General features: G+C 66.4%; 1 protein-coding gene across 1 annotated transcript in view; it reads right to left on the reverse strand.

Annotated features, from left to right (window-relative positions):
* DNAH2 (dynein axonemal heavy chain 2) overlaps positions 1-16,376 on the reverse strand; it is a 77,775-nt gene that overhangs the window by 14,385 nt on the left and 47,014 nt on the right. Inside the window, exons 30-59 of the mRNA XM_067561716.1 lie at positions 16,025-16,242; positions 15,309-15,407; positions 14,672-14,797; positions 13,903-14,013; positions 13,357-13,545; positions 12,606-12,709; positions 12,112-12,301; positions 11,571-11,751; positions 11,326-11,453; positions 10,903-11,055; positions 10,403-10,528; positions 9,732-9,950; positions 9,267-9,384; positions 8,068-8,204; positions 7,830-7,967; positions 7,373-7,531; positions 6,773-6,925; positions 6,485-6,576; positions 6,145-6,343; positions 5,314-5,538; positions 4,183-4,287; positions 3,515-3,703; positions 3,155-3,240; positions 2,595-2,725; positions 2,217-2,366; positions 1,517-1,684; positions 1,268-1,428; positions 834-973; positions 572-704; positions 127-266 (exon numbers count right to left, since the gene is read on the reverse strand). Coding sequence (XP_067417817.1) covers positions 127-266; positions 572-704; positions 834-973; positions 1,268-1,428; positions 1,517-1,684; positions 2,217-2,366; positions 2,595-2,725; positions 3,155-3,240; positions 3,515-3,703; positions 4,183-4,287; positions 5,314-5,538; positions 6,145-6,343; positions 6,485-6,576; positions 6,773-6,925; positions 7,373-7,531; positions 7,830-7,967; positions 8,068-8,204; positions 9,267-9,384; positions 9,732-9,950; positions 10,403-10,528; positions 10,903-11,055; positions 11,326-11,453; positions 11,571-11,751; positions 12,112-12,301; positions 12,606-12,709; positions 13,357-13,545; positions 13,903-14,013; positions 14,672-14,797; positions 15,309-15,407; positions 16,025-16,242 — 4,468 coding nt within the window. The remainder of the gene's footprint in view (positions 1-126; positions 267-571; positions 705-833; positions 974-1,267; positions 1,429-1,516; positions 1,685-2,216; positions 2,367-2,594; positions 2,726-3,154; positions 3,241-3,514; positions 3,704-4,182; positions 4,288-5,313; positions 5,539-6,144; positions 6,344-6,484; positions 6,577-6,772; positions 6,926-7,372; positions 7,532-7,829; positions 7,968-8,067; positions 8,205-9,266; positions 9,385-9,731; positions 9,951-10,402; positions 10,529-10,902; positions 11,056-11,325; positions 11,454-11,570; positions 11,752-12,111; positions 12,302-12,605; positions 12,710-13,356; positions 13,546-13,902; positions 14,014-14,671; positions 14,798-15,308; positions 15,408-16,024; positions 16,243-16,376) is intronic.

Genomic DNA, 16,376 nt, shown 5'->3' on the forward strand with positions numbered 1-16,376 from the left:
GGGGCCAGATCATCCCGTCGCGCTGTCCCAGCCCCTCCCGCTGGGAAACCCGCCCTTCCATCTCCGCCCTGCGTGGAGCCCACGCGCCCCCAGCTGGGCTGGGGCCAGCGCTCGCGGGGGCCTCACTTCTTGTAGCCGGAGACCAGCTCCAGGTAGTTGGTGGGGGTGACGTAGTTATGGCGCCGCAGCTCCAGCAGCATTTTCTGCGAGTATGAGGCCACGGACCAGTGCATGGTCATGAAGATCTTGGCCACTTTCTTGTGGATCTGGGGGCAGAAAGGCTGGGTCAGGCCGAGGGGACACCAGCACCGTTCCGGAGATGCCCGCAGGCGCCTGGGGAGGGCACAACAGCCAGCACACCGAGGAATCCGCAGCCGGTTCCCAGCACCGGGGAGATTGGAGGCAGAACAGAAACGCCCCCCCCCCCCCCGCCCTGGTGGGATGGGGCCAGGCCCGGGGGTTAGCACCGACTCCATACCCCAGCCGTCCCTCGCCCATCTCCCCCCCCGGCCTGATGCTGGCACACCTGAGTGGGTCCCAGGTCAGAGAGGGGCTGGGCCGTGGCTCTCACCTCTGGCAGGTCCCCAAGGTCCACGCCCTCCAGGTACTTCTCCGCCACCTCCAGCAGCGCCTGGCGCGGCCACTCCGAGAACCAGTCTATGGTGGTGCAGCTCACCAGCGCTGGGTACTGGCGGATCCAGTTCCTGACGGGACGGAGGCGGCTGAGTGAGCGCGTCTCTTTGCCGCCCCACCCCCACCTCTGCCCCCACCCAGCCCCGCCTCGCCCTGCTCTCCTTCTCTCCCCCACCCCCGCGGCCGCTGCCCGGCCTCACCGGAAGGGGTCGCCGACGGGGCTGAGGCAGAGCACCACGTGCAGGTTGTCCCGCACCCTCTCGATGAGGTACCCGAAGAGGCTGTCGGGCGTCTCGGGGACGCCGTCGGCTCGGGCCGCGTCCACGATCAGGGACTGGATCTGCGGGACACGAGCAAAACGCCTCGAGCTGGGCACCAAGCCGCCGCGAGTGGCACCACAGCCCCCGGCCACACGGCTCCACGCCAGCGAGGAAGGTGGATTGGGATCGTTCCTCCGGGGATGGAGAAAAACTGCACGGCCGGCTGGGCTGGGCTAACAGGGGCTGCAGGTCGGGAGCGAGGGGCACCAGCGGGGGGCAGGGCAGGGTTAGCAGGGGCTGCGGTCAGGAGTGAGGGGCACCGGCAGAGCTGCGGGGGGAAGCAGGGCTATGGCAGGGGTGGGGGGCGGGCGCACCTCCTCGAACTCATCAGCCTTGTAGAGGTTGGGCACCTCGCCGGAGCTGAGCACGTTGTTGACGTCCTCCAGGAAGGACTCGTCCATGATCTGCGTGTCGACGAAGAGGAAGCTGGTGGGCCGGAGCTCCACGCCTGCCTGGCGGTACAGCTTCTTGATGTCTGGGGGCAGAGGCGGGAGTGAGCGGGGCAGAGCCGGGGGGGTGGGGGTGAGTGGGACATCCCCGGGGGGGCGGGAGGGGGCACTCACCGTCCCGGAACTCCTGCTTGCGGTAGACCTTGGTCACCTCGATCTGGAAGGTCTGGTACTCGCAGATGGCGGAGGCCAGGCGGGCCAGGCTCTGGCGCCCGCTGCCCCCAATGCCCACCAGCAGCATGTTCCCGCGAGGCTGGCCGATCACCCGCACGATCCGGATAACTGTGGGGGGTGTCAGAGGGGCCGGGGCTCATTCCCCACCCCATGTGGAGGTTGTGCTCTGCCCCTTTCACGGCACCCGTGGGTGCCCGCAGCCTTTCCCTGGCAGGAGATTTAACCCCGAGGGATTGCAATGATTAGGGCCAGCGATCCTGGGCCCATCCCCTGTTCCATCACTGCCCCGCGCTGTGACCTGAGCCGCGTGCCTCGGTTTCCCCAGTCTGGTGCTGCTCCCGCAGGGAGGGGGGCCATGGACAGGTGTCTTGGTCACGCCAGGCTGTGTCGATTCCCTTGGGCCGGGCAGGGAAACGCCCCCAGCTCCCCCACCCCCCGGCATCTCGCAGGCGACCAAGAGCCTCCCCTGCCTGCGCCCAGGGCAGCGCCCCTCCGACCCCCCAGCCTGGTCCACATCCAGGGGCCCCTCCCCCCCGGGCGTGGCTCCAAGCCTGGCACCAGGTCAACAGTACCCCTGGCTTGGGGCCTGGCCCGGCCTCCCCGGAGACCTAGAGCCGGGCGCAGCACCCGCCTCACTCACTGTGCTCGATGGCGTCTCTGAACAGCACCAGCCGCATGGGCACCGCGCCGGGCGTGTGGTTGTACTCGCCCAGCACCCGCTCCACCTCCTGCTTCAGTGCCGCCATGTCCGCCAGCTCCTCGTACACCCGCGGCTCCCGCATGAAGTCACCTGGCGAGTGCCAAGCGCCTTAGTGCTCTCGGCTCAGGAACCCAGGCGTCCTGCCCCAGGCCTTGCTCCCGCTCTAACCACTAGCCCCCACTCCCCTGCCTGAGCCGGGCAGAGAACCCAGGCATCCTGGCCCCCAGCCCCCCTGCTCTAACCACGAGTCCCCAGTCCCCTCCCCGAGCTGGGAGAGAACCCAGGCGTCCGGGCCCCCCGGTCCAGCGCGGTGCGCACCAAAGAGGGGTGGGCGCTTGCCAGGACACAGGCTGTGGAAGGTCAGGTCGAAGAAGGTGCCCAGCTTCTCACTCAGGATGCCCACGAAGGCGTCGGCGTCGGCCGCGTCCACCAGGCGATCGGAGAAGACCCTGCGAGAGGGACGGGACTCGCAAGCCAGGCACCCTGCCTGGGGCAGGGAGGGGATGGGCTGCACGTGGGGTGGGGGCCCGGTGTCTCATGGGGGGGCGCAGGTTACCCTGATGCCACAGGGAGGCTGGCACTGTGGGTCCATGGGATGGGCGGGGATGACACACATCCCCCTTCACCCAGGATGCCTTGGAGAGGGGCTGGACGGGGGCACATGCAGCCGGCCGGGGGGGGACCCAGTGCCCGAGGGGCCGAGGGGGCACACATAGCCGGCGGTGGGGGGAACCCAGTGCCCAGGGGGGCACACACAGCTGGCTGGGGGCGGGACCCAGTGCCCGGGAGGGAGGGGGCACACATAGCTGGCGGCTGCCCGGGGGGGGCACACACACATCCCGTGCCAAAGGGGGGCATCGCACGCGTCCGGGTCGTACCTGAAGCACTCGTGGACCCACAGCCGGGTGAGGCTGGCCTTGGTGTCGTGGAAGTCCTTGTGTGCCCGCAGCATGCCCTGGAACACCTGCGGGGGGGGCAGCACCTGAGCCAGTCACCCTGGGACCCCCCCCCGCTGCCACCTCTGAGCAGGGTCTGGCACACTAGCCCTTCCCCCGACAGTTCCCACCCCCGAGCCAGCCGGCCCCCCGAGCTCCGTGACCGACGGCTGTGTGTGCGGAGCCGAGCGGGTGGCATGGGCCCCGCCGACGTGCTGCGGGGCTGGGAGTGGGCGCCGCAGGCTGGCGCTGGGGCCCACGGGCCGTGCTGAGGGCCCCCCTGTGTCCGGCGCGCGGGGGCACCTTGGAGATGTCGCGCAGGTTGAAGAGGTAGTGGATCTTGGCTGGCGTGGGCAGGAAGCGGCGTGCCACGCTGTGGTACAGTTCCACGCTGGCCTCTGTCGCCACCGTGCCCAGCGGCTTCACCGCCTCCTCGAAGTTCTGCAGCTTCTGGTTGAGCATGGTGCCGAAGATGCGGCGGATCTGCGGCTCCTGCGGGCAAGCAGACGGGCAGCTAGCAGGGCCGGCAGGTGGAGCGGTGACTCGGGCGTGGTGCCCGCAGGCTGGGCGGGGGGTGAATGGCGCGTGCCGCGCTGGCAGGCGCCAGGCAGAGGGTGATTGGCCTGCGGGCGGCTTGGATCCCAGGTGGCCGGGTGGGTGACCCACTCCTGACCCACAGTTACTGCGGCTCTCGGCATGCCCCTGCCAGCTCCGCGGCTGCCCCTCACTCCTGACCGGCAGCCCTGCTCTGTTCTGGCCGGGGTTCTCCCGAAGAGCTCTCTGCAGGCGCATTTACCTGCCCAGCCTGCGGCAAGGGGTCACGGTGCCCGTCCGGGCCGCAGCTCTCCAGGGCCGGCAGCTCAGCTCCCGCATTAAATCCCAGCATGAACCGGAGCTTGTGACGGCCCTGGAGGCAGCACCCAGGATGGCCCCGGCCTGACCCAGGACAGGGCCGGCCCAGCCGCTCTCACCGTGGGGAAGGTCATGTTGATGAGGTTGAATCTGCTCTGCAGGCGGCCGGAGATCACGGTTCTGCCTCCTCCCGGGGGGCCCATGGCTGCCATCAGGAACATATCCTGGGGGGGGAACAGTTGCCGATCAAACCACCTGCCCCCCCCAGCCACAGCCGCCCCTTGGATGGGAACAGATCTGCCAGGCATGTGCACCTGCTCCTGCCTCAGCCAGGTGGGGACCCAACGAGACGCCTGCCCATGCCCAAGGGCTCCTTTTCCACAGCTGGCATCGTTACCCATCCAGCCACACCCCACGGCACGGTGAGTCGCCAGCACTTTTCCAGCCGGGGGGGGCCGTGTCTCAAACAGCTGCGCCAGGAATGCTGGGGGATCCTCGGGCCTGTGCCGGGCGGGGGCAGATGGGATGGTCAGCGCCCCCTGCTGGCCTTGGCAGCCATCCACCTTTGAGTGAACGGGAGAGCAAAGTGCTGCCCTGTGCCCCAGCGACCCCGGCTCCGCCGGTGCGCCCCATCCGACCCACAGGAACCCCGGCTCCGCCACGTGTCTCCAGGAATAACTCGGGTGTCAGAGACACTTGCTGGGGGAGGGAATATCTTTACTTGGACCCATTTCTGTGGGCGAGACCAACCAGCTGCGCAGCTCACTGGGTTCGGCTGCAGGGGGGAAGGTGCAGACGCTTGTGGAGAAGTGGCCAAGTGGGGGGCGCGGCTGGGACCGCTGGTGGGGCAGCCGTCTCCATGGCTGAATACCCGGCAAATGAGATCCCTGGTCAAACAAGAGCCCCTGCCCACGCTGGGAGCCGTGGCACCGCGGGTTGGTACAGCCTCTCACACAGACCCTGCCCAGCTGCCGGCAGAGGGGCACCACGGCAGCTGGGCTTGGCACTGCTCAACAGAAGGCCCATGGGCTGCTCCCCCCCCGTGCCAGGGTGGCAGCGGTGCCCCCCAAGTGAGGCTGCAGAGACCCCTCGTCTCCGTGGCTGAGCCAGCCCCAGCTCTAGGAGCTGGGCCGCACCCGGTGCCTCTTGGTTGCAGCTGGACACCCCTCCCAGCTGAGCTGCCGAGAGCAGCCCCAGAGTGGGGCAAGCCATGGGGCTCTGAGCCCCCAGGGCGGCGCCGGGCTCCTCACCTTGATGTACTTGATGCTTTGCTTGCCACGGTCGTACCAGAAGCCGTAGTCGATCCAGAGGCGCAGCAGCTCCAGCGGCGGCTGGGAGCCGAACTCGTCCTTGGCCGGCATGTTCAGGTCATCCATGAAGGTGATGAGGCTTTTGCCGCCCACGGGCACGTAGACGCCCTTGGTCCTCTTCTCCACGCGGCTCTCCACGATGTTCTGCACGTTGTTTGACGTGGTCTGCGGGAGGGGGGGTGGCTGAGGCAGCGGGGCCTCGCGGCTCCTCGTGGTGGGCCCTTCGCTGCCGGCCAACTGGGCAGTGCACCGGACTAGGAACTGGGACGTGCCCGCCAGCCAGCCACTTCCTGGCACCCCCCACCCTCCCCCTGCCAGCCACTGCCTGGCACCCACCCGCCAGTAACAGACTGGCACCCGGCCACCCTCCCTCTGCCAGTGCTGCCTGGCACCCACCAACCCACTCCCTGCTAGACAGCAACTGCTTGGCACCCCCCGGCTCTGGGAGGGGAGTGGGGGCTAGTTGCTTAGAGCAGGGGGGGGCTGAGATCCAGGATGCCTGGGTTCTCTCTGACCTGAGCCAAGTTCCTTCCTCCCCAGCTTTGCCTCTGTTTCCCCTGCATATAAAGGGCTGAAGATATGCCACTGAGAAGGCCGTGCCACTACATGGCACCATCGGCTGCATGCTCTGCTTCCCTGGCCTGGGGGCCGGGGGGCTGTCCGGGGCACCGGGAAAGGCGGGGAGCTGTCTGGGGCGGCGGGGGGCTCTCCTGGATGCCAGGGAAGGTGGGGGGCCGTCCAGGGCAGCGGGAGGCCATCCGGCACCGTTACCTGCGCAGACATGTTGACGGTCAGCACGGCCCACTTGGCGCTGTCCAGGGACTGCAGCACGCTCTGGGCGATGGAGGTCTTCCCGGTACCGACTGGGCCCACGAGCAGCACCGGGTTCTGGCTGGACACCAGGGCGCTCACCAGGTAGTTGTAGCGCACTGTGTCCACCGTGGGGACGATGATCTTATAGAAGGGGGTGCTGGGGACAGAGGGACAGATGGGGGTCGGCCTGAGGGATCAGAGCCACGGGCCCATCCAGCCCCAGATCCCGCCCCGCCCCAGGCCCTGCCACAGGTGCCTCCATCCTGCCCCACTGGCTCCAGGCCCCGGCATGACTCACTTGGCTGGATAGCGCCACAGCTTGGGCAGCTTGTCCTCGAACGAGGCCCAGTTCTTCCTCTTGGGGTCCACAAAGTACTCATAGACGGTGTCCTACAAGGGGGCAGAACCAGCCGTGAGCCGGGCCCCCAGAGGATCAGGCCCCGGGCCTGGCAGCCCCTTGAATCTAGGGCCGGTGGAGGAGACAGCCTGGGAGGGAATCGCCCCCCATCCCTTCCCCCCGCGGCCATGCCCCCTCCCGCCCGGCCCTGGGGTACATCCGCTCTCTGGGCCCCCAGGCGCCAGGGACCTTGTTGGGGAAGGAGCCTTCCATCTCCCGCAGGCAGCTGTCGATCCTCTTGCGCCCCTCCTCGTCCACCGCCGCGCACACCGACCAGATCATGCTGAAGATGAAGAACATTTCCAGCACCGTGGCGTAGCTCTCGCCGTCCGCTGGGTTCACCTGGGCAGCGGGAGAGCAGAGCCCAGCGCTGAGCAGCCTCCGGCGCCTGCCACGGGCACCGGAGCACGCCCGGGCCACGGGCCACGTCCCCGGGACAGGCAGCCCCGCAGGAAGAGGGGGAGGCTGAGAAATAACAGGGGGGGGAAGACGACCAACTGCCTACTAGGGACGATTCTAACCCCAACGGCAGCAGAGCCCGGCTGTGCATTCAGAAGGGCCGTCTTCTCCGTCCCCCCGCAGGTACCTGCCGGCTCAAGTGGAATCACTCCCGGTTTACACGGGTGCGTGGCAGGTCAAAAAGAGTCAGGCTCAGTTTCCTGGCCAGACACACGTGGCGCAGATGCAAATGGGGCGATGCGGGTGCAAAGGAGTCTAACCAGCGGCACATGCCATGCCTTTCCCTGGCGCCTCGGCCTGGCTGGCCCCGGCGTCCGGGCCACCACCTACCCCGTTCTCCGGCGTGGCCAGAGCAGAGAAGATCTTGCAGAGCGCCACGACCCCGCTGTACTCGGGCACTGGCACCAGCTCCTGGCAGTTTTCCTTCTTGAAGCTCAGCATCTTGTCGATGAACTTGTCAAACATCCGCTGCAGCGTCTCCGCCTCGGCCTGAGGGGCCCAGAGCAAAGTCCCTCGTGCGCCCACCACGGACAGCCCCGCCTTCCCCACCACAGCTGTGCTGAGCTGCCTTGGTTCTCAGCCGCGAGCCTGCACCTGGCTGCTCCTGTCCCACCGCCCTGCCAGTGCCCCTCACTCCTGACCCGCAGCTCCTGCTAGCCCAGCCCTGGCTCCCCCCTCAAGCTCTGCCAGCGCCCCTCACTCCTGACCCACAAGCCCTCCTCCCATCCTGCTGCCCCCCCAGTGCCCCCTGCTGACCCCCGCCCCGCTCCTCCCCGCACTCGAGCACCTTGGGGCGCTTCTCAATCCAGGAGTGGACATAGGGTTTCCAGCCCAGGTCGCCGTAGTCCGTGTAAACCATACCGCAGCGGGAGACGGTGGCCGGCGAGGCCACAGCGAGGTTCTCTACCTCAAAGAGCAGCGAGACCTGCGGACAGGATGGCTCCGGTCAGGGCCAGGCGGTGCAGCGCGTCTGGGGAGGGGTGGCCCCAGCCCAGCCCCGGCTCCAGAGTCGCTGCGGGACGTGCCTGGTCGGGCATGGAGATCCGCTCGCCGTTGATCAGGGTCAGGACCTTGTTGTCATCCATGACGGAGTTCATGCTCTCGATCCACAGCGTGTCCACCGGCCCGTCGAACACGATCCACTTCTCATCCAGCTTCTCGTCTGTGGGCCGCGCGCGGAAGGGAGCCCCTGAGCACGCCAGACGGAGCAGGGGCAGCTCCCCACCCCTGCCCTATACTGCTGCCCCTCGCCCACCTGCTCCCACAGCAGCGCCGCTGAAAGACCCTGGGGTCTGAGCGGAGCTGCTGGTTCTGGGACAAGAGATGAGATGGAGCCATGGATGTGCCACTCAGGGAGGGAACAGGGGGCCGCGGGTTGGGAGTGAGGGGTGCCAGCGGAGCTGGGGGGGGCTGCGGGTCGCACGTGAGGGGTGCCGGCACAGCTGGGGGGAAGGGGCTGCAGGGCGGGAGTGAGGGGCGCCGGCACAGCTGGCACATGAGGGAGGGCGACAACCCCCGCGCTCGGGACTTGGGGGCAGGCCAGGAAGGGCCGTGGGCAGAAACCAGCTCAGCTGCCCCAGGAGACTGAACTGCCTCCTTTAGCCCCCGGGCGGGCACCAGCCAGGCCCAGAAGGGCAAGCTCAGGCTCACGCGCTAACACCCCTGCACACGTACTCTGGCACACGCACACACACACACGCGCACACACTCTGGCAGTGGCTAGCAAGCTGGGATCCATCCCCCAACGGCGCCTCTTTCAGGGCAGCGCTGGGAACCACGCGGGAATCGATCCCAAAGCCCTGGAGGGCACCGGCCTGCCCCGTCCCCTCCCTCTGGCATGCCAACCACATGCCACCACCCCTCCCTCTGGCGTGGCGAAGCTGGGCCCTGGGGCAGCCGCGCAGGGCAGGACAGGGGTGGGGTGGGGTCGGCACTGCGCCGGAGGGCACGGCCTGGCATCTAGTGCCCATGCGATGCGGCGCAGGTCACCCTCCGCCCCTCTTGAAACACAGGTGCCAACTGGCTGCACCTCCGGGGGCCCCCTGCACCTCGCTCCGGCACAAACCGGTCACCCATGGAGGATCACGCCCGCGGGAGGGATGGGCACAGATAAGCCGGAGTGCAGAACGGAATGCAGTGAACACGGGTCACCCCTTTCTGCACCCCCCCCGGCTTGGCCCAGCTGCCAGCTCGGCCCCTGCCCCCCCAGCCGCGGGGCCGGTACCTGCACAGGCGGTGCGCATGAGGCTGGACAGAATGCCGTCCGTCCACTCGTTGGTGCTCAGGTCGTATTCTCCGTACAGCTCGCCCAGGGACACGGCCTTGGGGTTCAGGGGGAATTCCTGCCGTGCCAGGTGCCCGCAGGAACCGCCCGGAGCCGCGCAGGACACCGCAGGGGCAGAGAAAACAGGGCAGGGCACAGTCAGACCGGGCAGGAGCTGGGGACCCCCTGCCAGTGCCAGCCCAGCCAGCATCCCTATGGGGAGACCGGAAAATCCCCCCGAGCTCCCACCCCAGCTACCCCGCGCCAGGGTAGAACGGCCCCAAGTTTGTGCCCGGCTCAGCCCCCATGTGGATGGTGACAACCCTGAGGTCTCATCCCCCGCCACCGATGGATGGGGCAGCCAAAGGGTTAGACCTGGGGGGCAGGCACGGTACGTAACCGGGTGCCCGGGCCGCGCCCACTGACCCGGACGAGGTTGTAGGCGGCATCCCCGCCGCGGCACAGGCTGGACACGGTGGCCTGCAGGGTGCGCCAGGTGACTGTCTTGCCACTGCCCGTGTTGCCCACGATCATGGTGGAGTGGCGGGAGTTCTTGGTCTCGAAGAGCTGGATCACCTTGGTGATGGTGAAGGGTGTCACCTGCAGCCCCGCGCCCCTCAGCTCCTGCTCGATCGCTTCCTTCAGCTGCAGAGACAGGCCTGTCCTGGGTGCCGGCCCCCCAGGGCTCCGGTGGCACCCGCAAGCTGGGCTGCTCGCACTGGCAGCACCCTAGGGGGCATGCTATGAAGAACGGCCCCCACCACCCTCCCACTGCCCTCAGAGTGTAACTTCCCCACCCCACAGGTGGGAGAAACTGAGGCACAGAGAGGGGGCTCACCTTGCCCCTAAGGTCAGATAGCAAGTGACAGAGAGAGAACACAACCCCTAGACCCCCCCTCCCAGAGCCGGGATAGAACCCAGGAGTCCTGATTCCCAGCTCCCCCCACTGTGACCACTAGACCCCACTGCCCTCCCCGAGCAGGGAACAAAAGCAATGCATCCTGGCATCACATCCCCTGCTCTCGAGAAGGGAATTTCCCTAGCGGCGCAGCCTCTCCGCACTAGGCAGCGCTGCCCCCGCCAGCCGGCTAGCACACCTTTCCGTAGTCAATGACGGGCGACTCGATGCCCGGGAAGAGATCCTGGACGATGCCGTTAAAGAGGGGCACGTCGACAGAGGCCAGCTTGGCGATGTTCATGTCCTTCATGGCCATGAGGAGGATCTGAGAGGCACCGGGATAGCCGGATGAGCCAGGCACTCTTGGGTGCCGGGCAGAACCTGCGCACCCCTCAGCCAGCAGCACAGCTGGGACCTGACCGCATCACGCTGCACTGCCAGCCGCAGCCACTCAGCTCCCTGGCAGCGCGGCGTGTGCCGGCGCCTCCCCACACACCGAGGGGCTGGAGCTGAGCGCAGGCGCACAGGTCCCCGAGGGCTGGCTCCGGTGTTGCTGTCTCTTCCACCGGCCCAGCCACGCCTGCTTTCCCTGGGAACGGCTCTCCCACGCCCTCTCCTTCCGGCCACCACTGTGCCGTGAGCGATTCCCAGAGCCCTCCTCCCACAGTCCTGCCGGTTCCCAAACGTGGAACACCTCACCTCTTCATCGGTGATGTCGGGGTGCACCCGGCGCTTCTTCCCGGCGTAGCGCAGCAGTGACGTCAGCGCCCGGAGGCCGAAGTCATAGTGATCCTGCTTGGACAGCTGCTGCACTGCCAGTGAATACAGGGTGTAGACCTTCCGCGCCAGGAGCTGGGACCAGAATGGAGCCAGTCAGCGGGACAGGGCCAGCCGCGGGGGCACCAGCGTCATCACAGGGGGAAGGGAACCAGGCTTGTCGCCAGGGTCCCAGTGAATCCCAGAGTGTCAGGCTCAGCACAGTGACTGGAGCCCGCGTGCCATTCCCTGACCCCCATCAACCCACCACTGAGCCAGCCTGGGGACCCCCACCTGCCTTGGGGCCAGACTAGAGCCCGCGCCATCTGTGTCCCCGGCAGGACATGAGCGCAGGCCAGCGAGTACCTTACAGTTGCTGAAGCCCTCCCCGAAGAGGATGATCTCGGCGATGAGCGTGGAGTCGGGCACCACCATGGAGATGGGGCGGAACATGGACTTGAGGTTGTCGGGCAGCTCCGTCCGGCCAGCGTAACCTGCCACATGGCACCGGCAGGTCAGCGCTGGCCACTCCCCTCCCTGCCCCCCCCTTCCCCGGCGCCAGGCCAGGACGCTCAGGGGTGGGCTGTGGTTTTCGCGTGGCGAGCTCTCACCGGGATTCATGGTGATGAAGATGCCGCAGGACCACACCAGTTTGATCCTGTGGCCCTCGAAGGTGAAGGTGCTCATGTTGGCGGCCAAGGCCGAGAGGATGGACAGGATCTGCTGGGCCACCACCGACAGCACCTCGATGTTGATGCGATTGAACTCATCAAAGCAGCCCCAGGCTCCTGTCTGTGGACCAAGAGCAGGAAGGTGGGAGGGCTGCGCTGGGCGGGCCGCCCACACCTCGCTCTGCTCTGCAGAGACCCCGGGGGGAGGGCTCCCAGGGGCCACTCGCAGGCCCTGCAGCCAGGGCCACCCCATTCTCTGCACCTGTCTGTTTGTCTCGCTTTTGGCTGGGTTCAAATTACCTGCACCGCGAAGAAAGCTGGCTTCCTGGGGTCTGTCCCCAGCTCGGAGGGGAGCAGGGGCTAGTGGTTAGAACCTGGGCACCAGGACTCCTGGGGTCTCTCCCCAGCTCCGGGAGGGGCGTGGGATCTAGCACAGGTGCCGGCTCTGCAGTGAGCCTGTCCTGCGTCTCTGCCCCCTCACCTGCGCCAGGCCCGAGTACATGCGTCCCATGGATTTATAGTCCAGGCCTTCGGAGCAGTTCACTACGATGACGTACATGCCCAGGGCCTTGCCCAGGTCTTTCACAGTCTCCGTTTTCCCTGTGCCAGCTGGGCCCTTGGGAGACCCTCCCCGGTGCAGATGCAGGGCGGTGGTCAGAGTGATGTAGCACCTGGGGAGAGAGGAGAGACCACGCCTCAGTCTCCCGTCCCACCCTGCAGGCTCAGCGTTGCCTCCTTCCAACGCCCACTCTGCCCGTCTCACCCCCTGCTCTGCCCAGCCCGCCCGCTCCCTCTGGAAGCCAGAGGCATAACCGCACTGCCAGGAGCTCAGCCGTCGGCCTCTGGCTCGTCTGTAGCGTGGCCACCAGGAGATCTCCAGGCTCTTGACACGGACAGGTTCATTGTCAGGGACCATGGGAGTGCCGCAGCCTAGCCGACGCCAGCGGTTGGAGGCCAGGCACACCACGGCTGTACCTGTCGGTGAGCGGCGTGATGACCAAGCGTCCGGAATTCCCCAGGTACTCATAGCCGTAGGGGAACTGGGTGTTGGTTTGCCTGATGACGCAGTCGTCCAGGTCCTGCCAAGGCAGAGGGGGGAAATGGAGGCAGGACCTTTGCACCCACCGATCTACCCCTGGGGCTCCAGTGACACACGCGCTGCAGGGGCTGGCGCAGCTCACAGAAGGTGAGCGGGCGCTGCTCTGCCTCAGGCCCCAGGGGACAGACTCGACAGCCGAGCCTGGCCTCTGAGGACGGCTTTGCAGGCCCAGAGAGGCTGGGGGGATCCAGCCGGCAGCCCAGGCGGCCAGGTTCTGACGTTTCCCAAGCACTGTCCGCAATAGCCGGGCACGCTGCAGGCCTGAACCGTTTGCCCTCTGACTAGAGCTGGGGGAAAAGGAGGCAGATGACGCCCAGGGGCAGGGCTGGGGGAGCACAGGACCTGGCGTAGAGCTGTGCAGAGCCCTCCACATTCAGCCACGGAGCAGGCCTCGCTCATCCAGCCTCCCGGGGGCTCCCTACTGGACAACGGACGCTGAGGGCAGCCCAGAGGGGAGAGGGGGCTGAGCCAGCTGGCCCTGGCAGGACAAAGCCGCAGGGGCTGGCTGGGCAGCTGGGGGCAACGTGCAGCTGCCCAAGCTGAACAGCAGGGGGCAGCAGAAATGCCACGCAGATGCAGGCTCCCGCCAGCGGGGGGCAGCGTGGGCCTCACTCAGGGTGGCCTCACCTTGTCCCAGTAGAGGCGGAGCTGGCTCAGCCACTCGAAGGAGGAGGCGTCCATCAAGTTGCTTTTGTAGAGCTTCTCTATGACGTCCCGTGCGTGGATTTCCACAGTCACCAGCGCAACGATCTTCAGGCGCATGATCTTGGTCAGGCTGCCCCGGATGGCTTCCGAGTATTTATTTAGCAGAGACACCTAGCGAGGAAACCACCCGCGGTCAGGGAAGAGAACAGACGCCAGGGCTCGGAGGGGGGAGGTGACCAGAGAGGATTTGGGGTACCTAGACAGCAGCTGCCAGCAGAGGGCGACTCCCAGCGGAGAGAGAGCGAGGGTGTGAGTGACTGTAGAAAATGGGCGAGTGTGAACAGGCGTGCGCAGGAGGCCAGGCGACTGTAACTAGATACAGCGTGACATGGTCCCCTGCAAGCGTGAGCGCATGTACGCGAGGCGTGTAATAGTGAGCAGCATGCGCGAGCATGCATCTACGCGTGCGATCACATGAGCAGGCCCAGCACGAATGCGTGCACGGCCCTGCTCCACCCTCCCCTTCACCTGCTTCTTCTTCATGACCTTGAGGAATTTCTTGTCCCCTCGCTCTTTGCAGTTGGCCAGGCTCTTGGTGACGTCCGCCGTCCACTGGATCTGGCTGGCTGTGATCACCAGCTGCAAGAGACAAGAGGTGAGGAGTGGGGCGAGGGAGGGGCACTGGCAAAGCCCTCGCCTCCTGCCCCCAAACACCCCCATCCTATGAATGACCATTCATGCTGGGCCCCACATCCTTCCTCCTCCCCCCACCGCGGTCACTTGGCACTCAGGAGCGCCTTGCCCCCAGCCCAGGGGCTCGAAGCACTTTCCCAAGGGGGGGTCCATGCCGCTGGATCCCTTTTACAAAGGGGAACAGTGAGGCCGACGGGGGAAAGCAACCCACCCTGCATTTCATTCTGCCAGAGCTGGGGAGGGAGCCCCTGAGTCCCTAGCTCCTGCTCTAACAACTAGGACCTGCTCCCCAGAACCGGGAAGAGAACCCAGGAGTCCTGACCTGCTCTAACCACTAGCCCCCACTCCCCTCCCAGAGCCAGGATGAGAACCCAGGCATCCTGACTCTCCACTGCTCTAATGCTCTAACTAAATTCTGAACCCTCCTCTCTGTGTTCAACTGAGCGGCTGGGCTAAGGCTCCCCAAACTCATTGCACGTCTGACTGGAGCCTGTGCAGGGCACTGATCCAACGCACACCTATAGAGACTTGCCAGTGACTGCAGTGGGGCTAGGTCACCATCCCGAGCCGCTGGCTGATGTGCGGCCTGGGGTGCGCCCGTTACCTGTCCGGCCCACTCCTTCACCCACTTGTCCCTTTTGGTCAGCATCTTCTTCAGGGCGAGGCGGCAGTTTCTCAGTAGCTCCTTCAGGGTCCAGCGCATGGCCCGCTCCACGTCACACAGCCACTCCTGCGGGGCGGGGCGGGGCAGACACGCAGTTCAGGCTGTGTCTATGCTGCAGGCATGGCATGGGGCTGTGCGGCACGGCAGGGCAGGGCAGGGCAGGACAGGGCAGATCAGAGCTGGCTTCGGGAAGCCGCAGCAGCCGGGCAGCCCCGGCACTCGAGCGAGCTAGCGCGGGCCCGTCTGGAGGTGCTGCAATTCTGAGGCACGCGCCAGCGTCTGGGACGGGGCTGTGAGTTAACGTAAGCTCTGGGGCCTGCAGCCATCAGGGAACGAGGTGAGTGACGGAGCTGGAAGGGGACTGGGGGTTTCCCAGCAGCACCCCTGCAACGTGATTCATGCCCTTCTCCTCCCTCCCCGCGGGACCTGGGGAGACTCCAACAGCAGGGAGCAGAGGGGTTCCCAGTGGAGGTGAAACAGCAGCGCCCCACTGCTGTGGCACGGACAGCCCCTGCCGCTCAGGCCGAGGATGGGCTGACCGACCCCAGCTCCCACCAGCGGCCCCAAGAGCCCTCACCTCCACGGGCCCTTCCAGCAGCACCGAGTGGGCGAACTCCACGTACTCCCCGTCCAGGGAGAACATGCCCGCGGCTTCAGACTTGTTGCCCATTCCCACCTGAGAAACAGAGAAACTGACCCTCTGCCCTGCCCAGATGACCTGCCAGGGCCTTCCGGATGCTTCCCGCCTCTGGGTGAGGTGGGCGTGAAGATCAGAGTGCGGGCCAGGGTTTGGGCTCTCACACTCAGAGGGGCTGGCAGCTTGCCGTGCGACGGCACACCACCACACTCCTCACCCACAATCCCCAGTGTTGACAGCCTAGTTATACAGGGTCCCTCATCCAGCTGTTTACACAGGAGCCTTCACCCATCACTGATATGCAGCCACCTCTGGGACCAGGCACGGCAGCTGTTTACACAAGTGATCTCTCACTCCGAGGTGCTCAGATGGGAGCTGGGGCTCATTGAAATGCAGCTCCCTCTGGGTGGAGTGGGGGTAGCTGTTTCTCCAGGGATCCCTCACTCAGTGTTGAGGTGCAGCCACCTCTGTGGAGGCGCGTGGCAGCTGCTTAACAGCTTCAGTGCATTGTTAAGCACGAGTTTAAGCCAGAAAGTGAAGGAGAATCTCGGGGGGCCCTAGGGCAGCCGATGGCACCACCCACCCTGGGATTAGCCAAGACCCCAGGGCTGACGGGAGAAGACCAGGGGCTCTGGAGGCTGGGGCTGGCTCCGCACCTTCTGGATTTTGAGGGACTTGATGTTGTCAAAGCACTTCTTGAGGTGGGGCTGGACGGCCTCGGGGTTGCGCGACTGGCCCAAGATCTCCAGCAGGTCGTCGTTGGACAGGAAGTAGAAGCGGGGGAAGATGTGGCGCTTGGTCTCCAGGTACATGTCCAGCGATTTCTGGATCTCCTCCAGGGCGCCGTTCATCTCCACTAGCTTGTCCAGGAGGCCTGGGGGGAAAGTGCCCCACAAAGCTCCCAGCACATCAGCTGGCCCTTCCTCTCAGAGCCTGCCCTGGTTTGCTCTCCTCCCACACTCAGCCCATTTGTGCTGCCCCATGCGTGGGACAGCCTCCCGCCCGCAC

This window comes from Emydura macquarii, unplaced genomic scaffold (assembly GCF_026122565.2).
Source record: "Emydura macquarii macquarii isolate MOO-44397 ecotype Brisbane River unplaced genomic scaffold, CSIRO-AGI_Emac_v2 contig_306, whole genome shotgun sequence".
In the NCBI taxonomy this organism is placed as follows: Eukaryota; Metazoa; Chordata; order Testudines; family Chelidae; genus Emydura; species Emydura macquarii.